The sequence below is a fragment of the Ranitomeya variabilis genome, chromosome 1, assembly GCF_051348905.1.
Source record: "Ranitomeya variabilis isolate aRanVar5 chromosome 1, aRanVar5.hap1, whole genome shotgun sequence".
Taxonomy (NCBI): domain Eukaryota; kingdom Metazoa; phylum Chordata; class Amphibia; order Anura; family Dendrobatidae; genus Ranitomeya; species Ranitomeya variabilis.
In genome coordinates, this window is record NC_135232.1 from 195,836,017 (window position 1) to 195,852,634 (window position 16,618).

At 43.6% G+C, this 16,618-nt stretch overlaps 1 protein-coding gene across 1 annotated transcript in view; it reads left to right on the forward strand.

Annotated features, from left to right (window-relative positions):
- Positions 1-1,619: 1,619 nt before the first annotated feature.
- Positions 1,620-16,618, forward strand: part of LOC143793911 (A disintegrin and metalloproteinase with thrombospondin motifs 19-like) — a 326,064-nt gene continuing 311,065 nt past the window's right edge. The window contains exons 1-2 of the mRNA XM_077280850.1: positions 1,620-1,707; positions 6,932-7,563. Coding sequence (XP_077136965.1) covers positions 1,620-1,707; positions 6,932-7,563 — 720 coding nt within the window. The remainder of the gene's footprint in view (positions 1,708-6,931; positions 7,564-16,618) is intronic.

Below are 16,618 nucleotides of genomic sequence, written 5' to 3' on the forward strand. Positions count from 1 at the left end.
AACAGTTACTTAAAGGGTTTGTGTGGCGAAAACAAGTTACACCTATCCATAAAATAGGTGATAACTTATTGATCAGTGAGGGTCCAACAGCTGGAACCCATACAGATCAACAGAATGGGGCACTAGCTTCCCATTAAAACGGAGTTGCATGGCGTATGTCCGACCACTTCTCCACTTGTTCACTATAGGACTGCCCAGCACTGGTATTGGCTTTTTCCAGCAGCCTAAACTAAATCAGCTGTATGGAGAAAGATGGGGGACAAACAGAGCACAATGTTTTATATAATGATATAAGGATGAAGGATATAGAAACCTTGCTCACTTGATAAGGTTGTGAACCCACAACACTTTTCTGAGCATTAAAATTGGCTGCTACAAACCACAGGTGAAAAAACAGGTATGTAATAAAGGAATAAGAAGGTGGTTTTGTGCACAGCTGGTAGAGTTCCATGGATGAATGGATGAAAAAGACACTCAGGTTGGAGCAATGCACAGTTTCTATTATCTACGCATTTCAAAGTCATCCTTCTGCTTCTTCAGGATTCAACCACTGTGGTTATTCCTGTTATAAAGCAGCAGTGAGGCATCTGATTTAATGCTCAATTTTCTAATGTGGATAAAAGTGTCCTTTCATGGATAAAAATTACCCATCCAGCTAATCGGTGGCTGAACCACGACTGATCTGATCTATGTAATGGATGGGTGACAATTTAGTTTCAACTAACAAACCCTTTAAATTGATAGCGTCAATTACTGAACTGACCTCAAGAATATCTGACTACTTCATAGTCATTAGTATTTTCTTAATCCACCAAAAAAGCCAAAAGATGTAGTTCAGATTTCTATTGAAGTGTGCTGCAATAAGAATGGGAACGTCATCGTGCCTAGAAAGCATTGGCAGTGGCACTGGTCCAGTCTTCCCGCTACTACTGCTGATCTGGAAGTTCATGGCTCTCTTGCAAGCCTCTGTAGTCCTACCTGCTCCCATTTCACGTGCAATTTATGCTAATAATTCATTGCTTGCAGCCAATCCGGTGTCATTGGATGGAGAGAGCCCCCTCCTCTGTGAATGTCTGAGCCTGTACAGCCACCTAGCTAGTTACAGCATTCTCCCTACTTCTCCTCCCCTCCTGCTGCTCTTATAACTGTGTGAGGCAAAGATAATGTGTGCAGTATTCAGTACAGCATGTGCATGTGTGTGACTACAAGCGAGATCTGATCTCTTTCCCTCTTTTGTCTGCTTTGCAGCTGCTTTATATTTCTCTCTTCCTGCACAAACCCCTTTTCTTTCATCTGTCTCCCAATCCATTGGGTTCCTTTAATAGGAAGTTCTTCCCTTGATTGTGCTTTTGAGGAATCTGATTTGCACCAATTACACTAAATATTCACTCTTTCATTACAGAAGAAATACTTGCACCTAAAGTTATATTTTTTTTCCCTTTTTTTGCCCCCCTTCAATAAATCCACACAGACGACGTTGGAAAAAAAAAGGCAAAGTTGTTCGCTGGGCAGTGATTCACTAACTTTGCTGGAAAAAAAAGCTGGGGAAGCGAGCAACACACATTGGCAGATTTAAGACTCTTTCAGCATCTGTTCCATGTGTTTAGACCATTAAGTGGATGGGGCAAGAAAAAGGGATGGGACTGCACTGCAACTGCTGCCTTGTCTATCTGTTCTTGTGTATCCTGTCATGTGGGATCAGTACAGGTAGGTGGAATGCTTCTGTAGTGTGCATGCTACTTTGTGTCTTATCCATTTCCATCATTGCCGGCTACTTAGACAACTGGGACTATAAGCCCTATGAGAAGGCCATCCATGCAGGTCTTCTGTCATTTGCATTACTCCGTTGATGTGCGATTAGTTACATTCCATGCCTTTCTAACTTGTGCATCACAGTTATAATTAAACATATATCTCAGTATTACAGGCACAGACAGTGACATTGTCATGTAGTTTAATAGCAATCAACTATATACTATAAATTACCAATAAACTAAGCTTAACACTTATAATGTAACTTTGCAAGGCTTGTTAACTCTATCTTGATACCTTGTCGGACTACTGTTATATACATCAGTGACTTTCTGGAGGTGAATGTTGCCTTCAACCTGATTTTCACAAACTGTTTTTAAAAAAAAATGTGTAGAATGTATCATCTGAACAATGACAGCACCAAATCATTGCACTCAGTGCATACTCAGATTCCCATGTGGACATGACTATTCATAGGTTGTGCTGAAGGCAAAATACAGAGTTGCTATAGTTGCTGTGTCAAATTGCTGATAGTTGGGTAGTTTGTCAATGAAGAAAATGACCGTAGTTAACACTGAATGAAATACAGACTGCTGCTATTAAAGTTTCAGAAGGGTTTCAGTTGCAGGAAGATACATTACGAATGAATAAATTAGGTTCTGTACATTATAGGGACAGATAATACACATGTATAGATCATTTTTCAATATATTTAGTTTGCTAGCATAGAGTTGAAATGTACAGTATTAGGTATGGTGCAGAAAAAATGCAATATGCACATATATTTTTTAATACAGTCTTTACCTGATTGTTTATTCTAAGAATGTACATGGTGGTACCGGTACAGTACAGTACAGGCATGCGGACTATAGTGAATAATCATACAGCCGCTACTGGAGAAAAGGGTCTATCCCAGGTGATGGGAGGTGTAGTTGTGCTAACCAGCGCCAAATTCAGAAACTTATTTTAAAATTAGCTCTAAGTCTCCCTCACCTCTGCATATGTCTCTGTCTACGCTAACAGTTTTACCATGTTTGTTGTATGCCATATTTTCCACTTTGAAGAAAATGAGGGATATGCCACAGAAACATCACAAAAATCTCGGTAAAGGGCATAATGTGATTCTTACCATAGTGTGAATGACTAGTTCATTCATTTTCTCTACAGTATAAAGTCTTTCTGCAAGACTGAACACAGCCTTTACATTAAGAAAGTGTTGTGGTGCACATTAAATTCTATATCTTAGAATGCTATATATAGTATGTGACTTTTTATTTCTATGCCTGGCTACTTGTCAATAGTTACATTAATAACAACAGGTAACATATATTTGTTTAGTGTCTACTGAGCTAAAAGGCTTTCACTCCAGTAGTGATTACTACACTATTATAGATTAAGACACACCCAAACCTATTCAGTTTCTAGCCATACCCATTTTAACATGATTAGTTAGATTAAGGGGTTGTCCACTACTAGGACAACCCCTTCTCAAACTTAATATTTGCTCCTGTTAAAATGAACACTTACACTAAATTTTGGTGCTGGTGTCGTTTCAGCAGTGTCGGCACTCGCATTCCTGGGGCTCATGTGAGGTTGTTATATCACGTGAGCCCTGTGTCCAATCAGTGCTGGCATCACTGTCCACTCCTTTGAACATATAAATAATCAGCATGAAGTTAGAGCTGTGGCCGTCTGTTCACAACATCTTGATTACTTCTACATCCAATGGTGGGGACAGTGACGCCAGCACTGATTGGGTGCAGGGCTCATATGACATAACAACTTGTGCCGAAACGTGAGGTGAGTATAAGCGTTTTATTTTAACTAGGGCAAACACTCAGATTAAGAAGGAATTGTACTAGTACTGATTGGCTAGTGGTTGCCTATTCTTATGTTAAAAAAGGGTATTACTACCTAGTGATACTACTTTAAAGTTTATTTTGAGTTTTATTGCATCTGTTTGATTTCAGCGCATGGTAATACTTTTTTTTAAAGATATGCTCTCAAATGGTTTAAAAAATACATTGTAGAAACCTTTGCGCTCCCTTGATTCTGACACTCTTTCTATTTTGCTCTACATCATTCCATTGCAGAGATATTTACATTTCTTGCTTCTGGAGCGCAGTATGTGAAATTTCTGCTTGCAAACCAACTGGGTGTTTCTTAAGAGTGATCTCAGGGAGGCAAGAGCTTCAACTCCTCCCTCCCAGATGCTGCCAATCACAGCTCAACAGTTGATCTAGCAGTCTGTTGTGGATTCTGTTTTTGGGCTCCCTCTGGTGGTTACAACTGGTACTGGGTGACTTTGGTGGGTTGCGGTTTCTGGTTTCCACCTGTCCATCAGAGGCTGGGTGTTTCCTATTTAACCTGGCTTCCCTGTCATTCCCTTGCCGGCTATCAATGTTCTCAGATGTTCTCAGTTTGGTTCTGACTACCTGCTTCCAGATCTCTCAGGATAAGCTAAGTTATGCTTTTCAGTTGTTTTGTTTTTTGTCCAGCTTGCTAAATATTATTCTATGCTAGTTGGAAGCTCTAGTGGGCTGAGGTGCTCCCCATGTGCCATGAGTTGGCACATGGGTGCTTGTAATCTCAGGATGGTTTTTGATTAGGGTTTTTTGCTGACCGCTCAGACCCCTTTTGTATCCTTCTGCTTTCTAGTTATAGCGGGCCTCGTTTTGCTAACTCTATTTTCATATCTATGTGCGTGCCTTCCTCTCATTTTCACCGTCAATACATGTGGGGGGCAACTATACCTTTGGGGTTTATTTCTCTGGAGGCAAGTTAGGTCTTTATTTTCTCTGCAGTGCTAGTTAGCTCTTAGGCTGGCGCGTGGCGTCTAGAATCAACGTAGGCACGCTCCCTGGCTATTTCTAGTTGTGTTTGTCAGGAGTAGGGCAGCGGTCAGTCCAGGTTCCATCACCTAGAGCTCATCCGTTATTTTAGTTATTTTTGCTTGTCCAGTGCGATCCCCTAGCCATTGGGATCCATAACAGCAGTCTCAGGCATAGCCTAGCTGTGGTTGGCAGTGTCTACGAGGAAGTGGTGAAAGTGTATGCCCTCAGGAAACACTCAGTTGGTCTGCAAACAGAAATTTCACATACTGCACTATAAAAACAACAAATGTGAATATCTCTGCAGTACAGTAATTCAGCACAAAACAGAAAAGAACGTTAGAATTAGAGGAGTGCAGGGATTTTTTCAAGGTATTTAAAGGGAACCTGTCAACAGGATTGTACACAGTAACCTTCAGAAATTGTCAGATCGGCGTTGTTTTACTGATTAAAATGATACCTTGGTTGATGAAATCCATCTTATGGTTGTTTTTTAATCTATATTTTCAGTTTTGAGTAAATGATATGCTCGTGCTTCGGAGAGGGCCTGGAGGGGGTCTTCATGTGGAGCTCTGATTCATAATGCAGACTGCTGACAGGTCACTGATCCCTTAGTGACCTGCCCCCCCGTTTGCGTAATGAATACCTGTACATAGTGAAGGAAACAACAAAAATCGCTTCTGCAGGCAGGTACCAGCTGTGGCACCTGCGCTTCAGCATAATCGCATGCTAAAGTCCAGTTAATAAGTATTCTTGATGTTATTCAGCAAGTGTAAAACCCCCCCAAAAAATCAATTTGAAAATGGCGCCTGCAGCGCCTGCACAGTAGCAGCTATCGGTATGTATAGAGATCCGATAGCCACTATTGTGCAGGTGCCAGCGGCGCCATCTTGCTGGAGAAGAAAAAAAAATTCCTCCTCTAAGATGGCGCCACCCGTGCCTGCGCAGTAGCTGCTCTCAGCGATCTCTATAAATATTATTATTAATGTAACTATTGACAAGTAGTTAAGCATAAAATAGAAAAAACAGTAATAAAAAGTCAAATACTATTTAGGATTGTAAGGTATATAATGTAGCATGCACACCATTTTTGTTTTATTTAAAAGCTGTGTTCAGTCTTGTAGAAAGACTTTATACTGTAGTGAAAATGAATGAGCTGCTGCCCTCACTGATTGGCTGCAGCGCTGTGGATGTGATGTCATTGTTGATGTCACATTTGACGTGTGATGAATTTTTTTGAGAGGGGACAAACTCTTTAAGTCAAATGCACATGGGTTCTGCTAAATCTTTAAAATATTAATCAATATCTTGATTAATAAATAACATATTTTATTAGATAAAATCATGGGCCAACATAAGTGAGCAAAGGAATCATCAGTAACACGCAAATATTGCAAATTCTGTTGAGTCACGACTAACTGCCATTAAAGATTTTAGGTATGGTAATTTAGTATGAATGGTGGTTGGATTGTTATAGATAGTGTTTTTTTTGTGTGTGGTTCAAACTTTTTTGTTAAAATTTTGTAAGAGGGTTTAACTGTGAACAATGTAAATCCCAAGTAATTTGCTTAGTAAGCATGAGGTCATAGCTCCACATCCTAGCTAGAGGTGAATCCAGGTCCTTTAGCAAGTGGGATGATATTGCAGCTATATACCACAATAATAAAACTAAATAGAAATGTTCATTTGTTTCATGTTATATTACAAATCTATATTATTTATGCTATTATCTATATAGGTACATGAAAATAAATGTATTAAGATTGTACAATATAGCCATACAATGTGTTTCATAAGAATTCCGAAAACATGGATGATGGACATATCAGTGACATGATAAAATATATAGTAATATATTTATAAAAATAACATTAATGTGAAAACTAGGTGAGGGTTTTTTTACATTGATGCACATTGCACATGGTAAAACTACTGTATATCCAGTGTGAACGAAGAAATAGAATTATGCTTTTGTAGATTAGGCATGTTCTTCCCATGAAAAAGAAACCTTTATGAAAGGTTTTCCTGATCTTTCTTGAAACGATTTGAAGCCATCCTTGGAACTTTATGCATTGAACCATAAAGGAGGACTACAAAATTACTGGTTGCATTCTTCAGAAATGTTCTCAGGTTTTCTCTGATATCGAAACTCTTCCATGTCCACTTCAACAGAGCTTAATTGCAATACCAGAAAACTCCTAGACAAGCATTCTGCTGAATTTAGACAAGCTATTTAATATTAACATAAATTTTGTTATACTGTATTTGTATACTTTATGTTTAACTTGGTACATGAATAGGACCACTGCCTTTCAAATAATCTTCTGCTTTGACATTATATTTTTAAGGTCTATTTGCATCTTTACAATGGGATGAGGAATGGGAAGTTGTGTTTCCATCTTTATGGGGCCCACAGGAAAAAGGTCAAGACGGAAGCACTGTTGTGAACTCAGGTGTCCAAGATGTTTACAGAAATCATAGCAGTGAGGACCTTCATTCGACAAATAATCAGGCTGCTGTTAGTTCTCGGGAAGTTCGTTCTGTATCTTCTCTTTCATCTACTCCAAGTTATTTTCACCAACAGATGGATCAGAAGGAGGAGCAATATGAAGAACATGAGTCTCATGAGCTTTACCATTTCTCCCAAATTCCTTGGTTGTCAAAATCAATAAAATCCATTCCCCCCAGCATCACTTTACCGACTATGACATCCCGCTCTGGAAAATTTAGTAATTCTACAAGCCAAACAGTAGATAACAATGAAAAGATGAAGGTGAGGATTTCTGCCTTTGGGAAGGACTTGTATCTTTTATTGAAAAAGGATAACCGTTTTTTGTCTCCAAGTTTTGTGGTTGAAGAGAGGAAGAGAGACAGGAAGGAATCGTTGAATGCTGGGAATAATGATAGAGACTGCTATTATAGTGGCACTGTTCTTGGACATCTTGGATCATTCGCTTCCTTCAGCACATGTGGAGGGTTGGTAAGTTCAAACAAAAATTAAAAACTAATGTGTTTTAGATAAATTGAATTGACAATGTAGAACCATGCATAGAATAAAAAGCATTTGATGAATATTTGATCACTCAATGTAAAATATTCAGTCTTGAGAAATCACATATGAAATGACAAGTTGAGCTTTCGGGAGCATCCGTACCTTAACCTAGGTTCTTTATGTCCATCACTCATAGGTAATTGAGATATTTTTTATTACTCAATTGCAGGGAAGAGTGAATTGATTCAATGCAAATCAATTTTGTGTTTAAATTATAGAAATTTACTCAATCCAGCTAATTTAAACCGTATATATCTTGCATAACAAGACCCAGTAATAACCCTGAAGAGTATTCGGAGAAAGTAAGGGCTCCAGGCAGCTACTATGGTCCTGACGACCATGGTGGTTCTCCTGATCTATTTTATGCCCCCATCCAGTACATCCCCTGATGAATCTTCATGATGGAAGAAAATACATATGGGGAAACTATTTGGAGTAGTGAATGACTCAGTGGCAGTCCCACACTTGGGTACTGTTCTTGTATGGGCAGGAGCAAAGTCAGAGGAAATGACAGGGAAGTTTAGGCAATGCATAGACCGACATTAACCTTCTAGATCCCCTCCATACTCCTGCACGTCACAGATACAGTTGAAACCAGAAGTTTATATACACTATATAAAAAGACACATATGCATGTTTTCTCAATATCTGACATTAAATCAGAATAAACCTTTCCCGTTTTAGATCAGTTAGGATTACCATATGTTAGGGTTGGCGGATTGCACTAAATAAATTTAATAAAGAAGTGCAATCGCAACCCCGGGTCCACCGTGCAGAGGTGTAAAACTGCAGCTTGTGTGACAATGGCAGAGCACACAGCAAGCGATTGCTAGCTCGCATTGAGTTACACGTCACTCAGTGAACATCACACGAAGTTGTGTCACTCGCACATAGTAGCGATGCCAACGATCTGCAATAGGGCTGTGTCACTCGCACACAGTAGGAAAGTAGATATGACACTAGACACGATCCTTGTTAACTTCACAGGGGATCAAAGGCTACTAATGGAGCAAGTAGCAAACAGTGGTCACACACTTAGCAACAGCACTCAACCAACTCCTCTCCAGAGGTGCCGGAATTCTAATGGCTAGATGCCAGCCCTGAATCCATACAGACAAACTCCTCTCTGGAGGTGCCAGAATTCTGGGCACATGCTGACATAGACCACTGTCATGATCTCAATGGCAAGAGATCATAGCATAAGCATATATAGGAACTAGCTCTTGGAAGATGGGAACTGAGCTGACCATGAACTAAACCTAACACACAACTAGCAGTGGCCGGGTAGCATGCCTACGTTGATTCTAGATGCCCATCACCAGCCGGAGGACTAAATATTGCTAGCAGAGGAAAATATTAGTCCTAGCTCACATCTAGAGAAATACCCCAAAAGGAGACAGAGGCCCCCCACATGTATTGGCGGTGAATTAAGATGAAATAACAAACGTAGGATGAAAATAGGTTTAGCAAATTTGAGGTCCACTTACTACATAGCAGAAGACAGAAAGGACACTTTCATGGTCAGCTGAAAACCCTAATCAAAAACACCATCCAGAAATTACTTTAAAACTCTGTCATTAACTCATAACACCAGAGTGGCAATTCCTGTTCACAAGAGCTTTCCAGACACAGTAACGAAACTACAGCTGTGAACTGGAACCAAAATGCAAAAACAAACATGGACAAAAGTCCAACTTATCTAGTAGTTGTCTAGGAGCAGGAACAAGCACAGAGAGGCTTCTGATAACATTGTTGACCGGCAAGCAACTAACAGAGCAGCAAGGTTATATAGCGACTCCCACATCTTGATGGGAACAGGTGAACAGAGAAGATGAAAACACCAGTTCAATTCCACCAGTAGCCACCGGGGGAGCCCAGAATCCAAATTCACAACAGTACCCCCCCCTCAAGGAGGGGGCACCGAACCCTCACCAGAACCACCAGGGCGATCAGGATGGGCCCTATGAAAGGCACGAACCAGATCAGAGGCATGAACATCAGATGCATTCACCCAAGAATTATCCTCCTGGCCGTATCCCTTCCACTTGACCAGATACTGGAGTCTCCGTCTGGAAACACGAGAGTCTAAGATTTTCTCCACAACGTACTCCAACTCACCCTCAACCAACACCGGAGCAGGAGGCTCAACGGAAGGCACAACCGGTACCTCATACCTGCGCAACAATGACCGATGAAAAACGTTATGAATAGAAAAGGATGCAGGGAGGTCCAAACGGAAGGAAACAGGGTTAAGAATCTCCAATATCTTATACGGGCCAATGAACCGAGGCTTAAACTTAGGAGAAGAGACCCTCATAGGGACAAAACGAGAAGACAACCACACCAAATCCCCAACACAAAGCCGAGGACCAACACGACGGTGGCGGTTGGCAAAAAGCTGAGTCTTCTCCTGGGACAACCTCAAATTGTCCACCACCTGCCCCCAGATCTGATGCAATCTCTCCACCACAGCATCCACTCCAGGACAATCCGAAGATTCCACCTGACCAGAGGAAAATCGAGGATGAAACCCCGAATTACAGAAAAACGGGGACACCAAAGTGGCAGAGCTGGCCCGATTATTGAGAGCGAACTCCGCCAATGGCAAAAAAGCAACCCAATCATCCTGGTCAGCAGACACAAAACACCTCAGATATGTCTCCAGGGTCTGATTAATCCGCTCGGTCTGGCCATTCGTCTGAGGATGGAAAGCGGACGAAAAAGATAAATCTATGCCCATCCTAGCACAGAATGCCCGCCAAAATCTAGACACGAATTGGGTCCCTCTGTCAGAAACGATATTCTCAGGAATACCATGCAAACGAACAACATTTTGAAAAAACAGAGGAACCAACTCGGAAGAAGAAGGCAACTTGGGCAGAGGAACCAAATGGACCATCTTAGAGAAACGGTCACACACCACCCAGATGACAGACATCTTCTGAGAAACAGGCAGATCTGAAATAAAATCCATCGAGATGTGCGTCCAAGGCCTCTTAGGAATAGGCAAGGGCAACAACAATCCACTAGCCCGAGAACAACAAGGCTTGGCCCGAGCACAAACGTCACAAGACTGCACAAAGCCTCGCACATCTCGTGACAGGGAAGGCCACCAGAAGGACCTTGCCACCAAATCCCTGGTACCAAAAATGCCAGGATGACCTGCCAACGCAGAAGAATGAACCTCAGAGATGACTCTACTGGTCCAATCATCAGGAACAAACAGTTTATCAGGTGGGCAACGATCAGGTCTATCCGCCTGAAACTCCTGCAAGGCCCGCCGCAGGTCTGGAGAAACGGCTGACAATACCACTCCATCCTTAAGGATACCTGTGGGCTCAGAGTTACCAGGTGAGTCAGGCTCAAAACTCCTAGAAAGGGCATCCGCCTTAACATTCTTAGAACCCGGTAGGTATGACACCACAAAATTAAACCGAGAGAAAAATAATGACCAGCGCGCCTGTCTAGGATTCAGGCGCCTGGCGGTCTCAAGATAAATCAAATTTTTGTGGTCAGTCAATACCACCACCTGATGTCTGGCCCCCTCAAGCCAATGGCGCCACTCCTCAAAAGCCCACTTCATGGCCAAAAGCTCCCGATTCCCAACATCATAATTCCGCTCAGCGGGCGAAAATTTACGGGAAAAGAAGGCACAAGGCCTCATCACGGAGCAGTCAGAACTTTTCTGCGACAACACTGCCCCAGCTCCGATCTCAGAAGCATCGACCTCAACCTGAAAAGGTAGAGCAACATCAGGCTGACGCAACACAGGGGCAGAGGAAAAACGGCGCTTAAGCTCCCGAAAGGCCTCCACAGCATCAGGGGACCAATCAGCAACATCAGCACCCTTCCTAGTCAAATCGGTCAATGGTTTAGCAATATCCGAAAAACCAGCAATAAATCGACGATAAAAGTTAGCAAAGCCCAAAAATTTCTGAAGACTCTTAAGAGAAGAGGGTTGCGTCCAATCACAAATAGCTTGAACCTTGACAAGATCCATTTCAATGGAAGAGGGGGAAAAAATATATCCCAAAAAGGAAATCCTCTGTACCCCAAAAACACACTTAGAACCCTTCACACACAAAGAATTAGACCGCAAAACCTGAAAAACCCTCCTGACTTGCTGGACATGAGAGTCCCAGTCATCCGAAAAAATCAGAATATCATCCAGATACACAATCATAAATTTATCCAAATAATCGCGAAAAATATCATGCATAAAGGACTGGAAAACTGACGGAGCATTAGAAAGACCAAAAGGCATCACTAAATACTCAAAGTGGCCCTCGGGCGTATTAAATGCGGTTTTCCACTCATCCCCCTGCCTGATTCGCACCAAATTATACGCCCCACGAAGGTCAATCTTAGAGAACCACTTGGCCCCCTTTATGCGAGCAAACAAATCAGTCAGCAACGGCAATGGGTATTGATATTTAACAGTGATTTTATTCAAAAGCCGATAATCAATACATGGTCTCAAAGAGCCGTCTTTTTTTGACACAAAGAAAAAACCGGCTCCTAAGGGAGATGACGATGGACGAATATGTCCCTTTTCCAAGGACTCCTTTATATATTCTCGCATAGCAGCATGTTCAGGCACAGACAGATTAAATAAACGACCCTTTGGGTATTTACTACCCGGGATTAAATCTATGGCACAATCGCACTCTCGGTGCGGAGGTAACGAACCAAGCTTGGATTCTTCAAAGACGTCACGATAGTCAGACAGGAACTCAGGAATTTCAGAGGGAATAGATGATGAAATGGAAACCACAGGTACATCCCCATGAGCCCCCTTACATCCCCAGCTCAACACAGACATAGCTCTCCAGTCGAGGACTGGGTTGTGAGATTGCAGCCAAGGCAATCCTAGCACCAAATCATCATGTAGATTATACAGCACCAGAAAGCGAATAATCTCCTGGTGACCCGGATTAATACGCATAGTTACTTGTGTCCAGTATTGTGGTTTATTATTAGCCAATGGGGTGGAGTCAATCCCCTTCAGAGGAATAGAAGTCTCCAAAGGCTCTAAATCATACCCACAGCGATTGGCAAAGGACCAATCCATAAGACTCAAAGCGGCGCCAGAGTCGACATAGGCGTCCGTGGTAATAGATGACAAAGAGCAAATCAGGGTCACAGATAGAATAAACTTAGACGGTAAGGTGCAAATGGAAACAGATTTACCAAGTTTTTTAGTGCGCTTAGAGCATGCTGATATAACATGAGTAGAATCACCACAATAGAAACACAACCCATTTTTCCGTCTAAAATTCTGCCGCTCGCTTCGGGACAGAATTCTATCACACTGCATACTCTCTGGCGATTTCTCAGTGGACACCGCCAGATGGTGCACTGGTTTGCGCTCCCGCAAACGCCTATCGATCTGAATAGCCATTGTCATGGACTCATTCAGACCCGCAGGCACAGGGAACCCCACCATAACATCCTTAATGGCATCAGAGAGACCCTCTCTGAAAGTCGCCGCCAGGGCGCACTCATTCCACTGAGTAAGCACAGACCATTTACGGAATCTTTGGCAGTAAATTTCCGCTTCATCTTGCCCCTGAGATAGGGACATCAAAGTTTTTTCTGCCTGAAGCTCCAAATGAGGTTCGTCATAAAGCAACCCCAAGGCCAGAAAAAACGCATCCACATTGAGCAACGCAGGATCCCCTGGTGTCAATGAAAAAGCCCAGTCTTGAGGGTCGCCCCGGAGCAAGGAAATCACAATCCTGACCTGCTGTGCAGGGTCTCCGGCAGAGCGAGATTTCAGGGACAAAAATAATTTGCAATTATTTCGAAAATTCTGAAACCCAGATCTATTCCCCGAGAAAAATTCCGGCAAAGGAATTCTCGGCTCAGATACAGGTGCATGACAAACAAAATCTTGCAAATTTTGTACCTTCGTGGCGAGATTATTCAAACCTGCAGTTACACTCTGAAGATCCATTACAAACAGGTGGACACAGAGCCATTCAAAGGAGAGAAAAAAAAAAAAAAAAAAATATCAGCAGACTACTTATTTCTCTCCTTTCTCAGCCAAGGATTTTAACCCTTTAGTGGGCCGGTCAAACTGTCATGATCTCAATGGCAAGAGATCATAGCATAAGCATATATAGGAACTAGCTCTTGGAAGATGGGAACTGAGCTGACCATGAACTAAACCTAACACACAACTAGCAGTGGCCGGGTAGCATGCCTACGTTGATTCTAGATGCCCATCACCAGCCGGAGGACTAAATAATGCTAGCAGAGGAAAATATTAGTCCTAGCTCACCTCTAGAGAAATACCCCAAAAGGAGACAGAGGCCCCCCACATGTATTGGCGGTGAATTAAGATGAAATAACAAACGTAGGATGAAAATAGGTTTAGCAAATTTGAGGTCCACTTACTACATAGCAGAAGACAGAAAGGACACTTTCATGGTCAGCTGAAAACCCTAATCAAAAACACCATCCAGAAATTACTTTAAAACTCTGTCATTAACTCATAACACCAGAGTGGCAATTCCTGTTCACAAGAGCTTTCCAGACACAGTAACGAAACTACAGCTGTGAACTGGAACCAAAATGCAAAAACAAACATGGACAAAAGTCCAACTTATCTAGTAGTTGTCTAGGAGCAGGAACAAGCACAGAGAGGCTTCTGATAACATTGTTGACCGGCAAGCAACTAACAGAGCAGCAAGGTTATATAGCGACTCCCACATCTTGATGGGAACAGGTGAACAGAGAAGATGAAAACACCAGTTCAATTCCACCAGTAGCCACCGGGGGAGCCCAGAATCCAAATTCACAACAGACCACACTGTTGCAATGTCTCCTGCACACATGTAAAATGGTTGATACTAGTGCACCGGAGTGCGCCTCTGAGAGCCTTTTATTCATAAAGCTCAAGTCCTGTCAGACAGGACCTTGCCCAAGGACCAATCCGGAGCTGCCACATCACCAGAGCAGCTGACGACTGACCACTAATGAGATGACGCCACATCACGAGCATGCTCAGTAGGGTGATTTCTGGACTTAGTCTCCAGAGCGTTCACTCGTTGCTGCCTTCCGCTGGTTACCATAGGCTTAGCTGAAGAGCCATTAGTAACCAGACGAATAGCACAAGCCTGAGCAAGACACTGGGACCGACGTCTATGCTCAGCAGCACTCACAGCGGCCAAAGCTGGATGGGAGGCGACAGAGGCAGGGAAGGCTTAGGATCTACCCCGTGCAGCAGGAGAATCCCAGCGCCTAGCACCATAATTATTAATATTTGCCAAATGCCAGTATAATGAGAGAGAGAATGTTTTAACCCCTTAACGACCGCCGATACGCCTTTTAACGGCGGCCGCTAATGGTACTTAATCCACAGCGCCGTTAATTAATGGCGCTGTGGAAAAAGTGAATAGCGCCCCCCAGAGTCGGATTTTCTCTGGGGTCTCGGTTGCCGAGGGTAGCCGAGACCCCAGAGAACATGATTCGGGGGGTTTTTACCGACCCCCGAGTTGCGATCGCCGGTAATTAACCGTTTACCGGCGGTCGCAACAAAAAAAAAAAAACGCGATTTGCCGTTTAATTTCTCTGTCCTCCGATGTGATCGCACATCGGAGGACAGAGAAATGTGGTCCCCGATGGCCCCCAATAGCCCCCCAATACTTACCTACCTCCCCCGGTGCTCCTCGTGTCTCCCCATGGGCGCCGCCATCTTTTTTCCGGGAAAAAATGGCGGGCGCACGTGCAGTGCGCCCGCCGCCCGGCACCCGGATGTTCTTTGGGGTCTCGGCTGCCGGGGGTAGCCGAGACCCCAAAGAACATGATCGGGGTCGGTTTGCACCGACCCCTGCTTTGCGATCGCCGGTAATTAACAGTTTACCGGCAACCGCAAAAAAAAAAAAAAAAAAAGCGATCAGTTATTTCTCTGTCCTCTGATGTGATCGCACATCAGAGGACAGAGAAATAGGGGGATTCGGGGACCCTATCATACTCACCCGGGGTCCCTGGGTCCTCTTCTGTCTTCTCCTGCCAGCCGGCTTTTTCATCATGGCGGGCGCATGCGCAGTGCGCCCGCCATCTGCTGCCATCTGCCGGCCGGCAGGAGAAGACAAGTTGGGGCTAAAATTAGGGTTAGGGTTAGGGTTAGGGTTAGGGTTAGAGTTAGGGTTAGAGTTAGGGTTAGGGTTAGGGTTAGGGTTAGGGTTAGGGTTAGAGTTAGGGTTAGGGTTAGAGTTAGGGTTAGAGTTAGGGTTAGGGTTAGGGTTAGGGTTAGAGTTAGGGTTAGGGTTAGAGTTAGGGTTAGAGTTAGGGTTAGGGTTGGGGCTAAATTTAGGGTTAGGGTTAGGGCTAGGGTTAGAGTTAGGCTACTTTCACACTAGCGTTTTTTGGCTTCCGTCGCAATGCGTCGTTGGAGAAAAAACGCATCCTGCAAAAGTGCTTGCAGGATGCGTTTTTTCTCCATTGGCTTGCATTAGCGACGCATTGCGACGGATTGCCACATGTCGCATCCGTCGTGCGACGGATGCGTCGTGCTTCGGCGGACCGTCGACACAAAAAAAACTGCATGTAACTTTTTTGTGCGACGTGTCCGCCATTTCCGACCGCGCATGCGTGGCCGGAACTCCGCCCCCGCCTCCCCGCACCTCACAATGGGGCAGCGGATGCGTTGAAAAAACAGCATCCGCTGCACCCGTTGTGCGGCGCTTACAACGCTAGCGTCGGTACGTCGGCCCGACACACTGCGATGGGCCGAGTACGACGCTAGTGTGAAAGTAGCCTTAGGCTTCTTTCACACTTGCGTCGGTACGGGGCGGTCGCAATGCGTCGGCCCGATGTACCGACGCACGTTGTGAAAATTGTGCACAACGTGGGCAGCGGATGCAGTTTTTCAACGCATCCGCTGCCCAGTCTATGTCCTGGGGAGGAGGGGGCAGAGTTACGGCCACGCATCCGCGGAAATGGCGGACGCGACGTACAAAAAAAAGGTTACATTGAA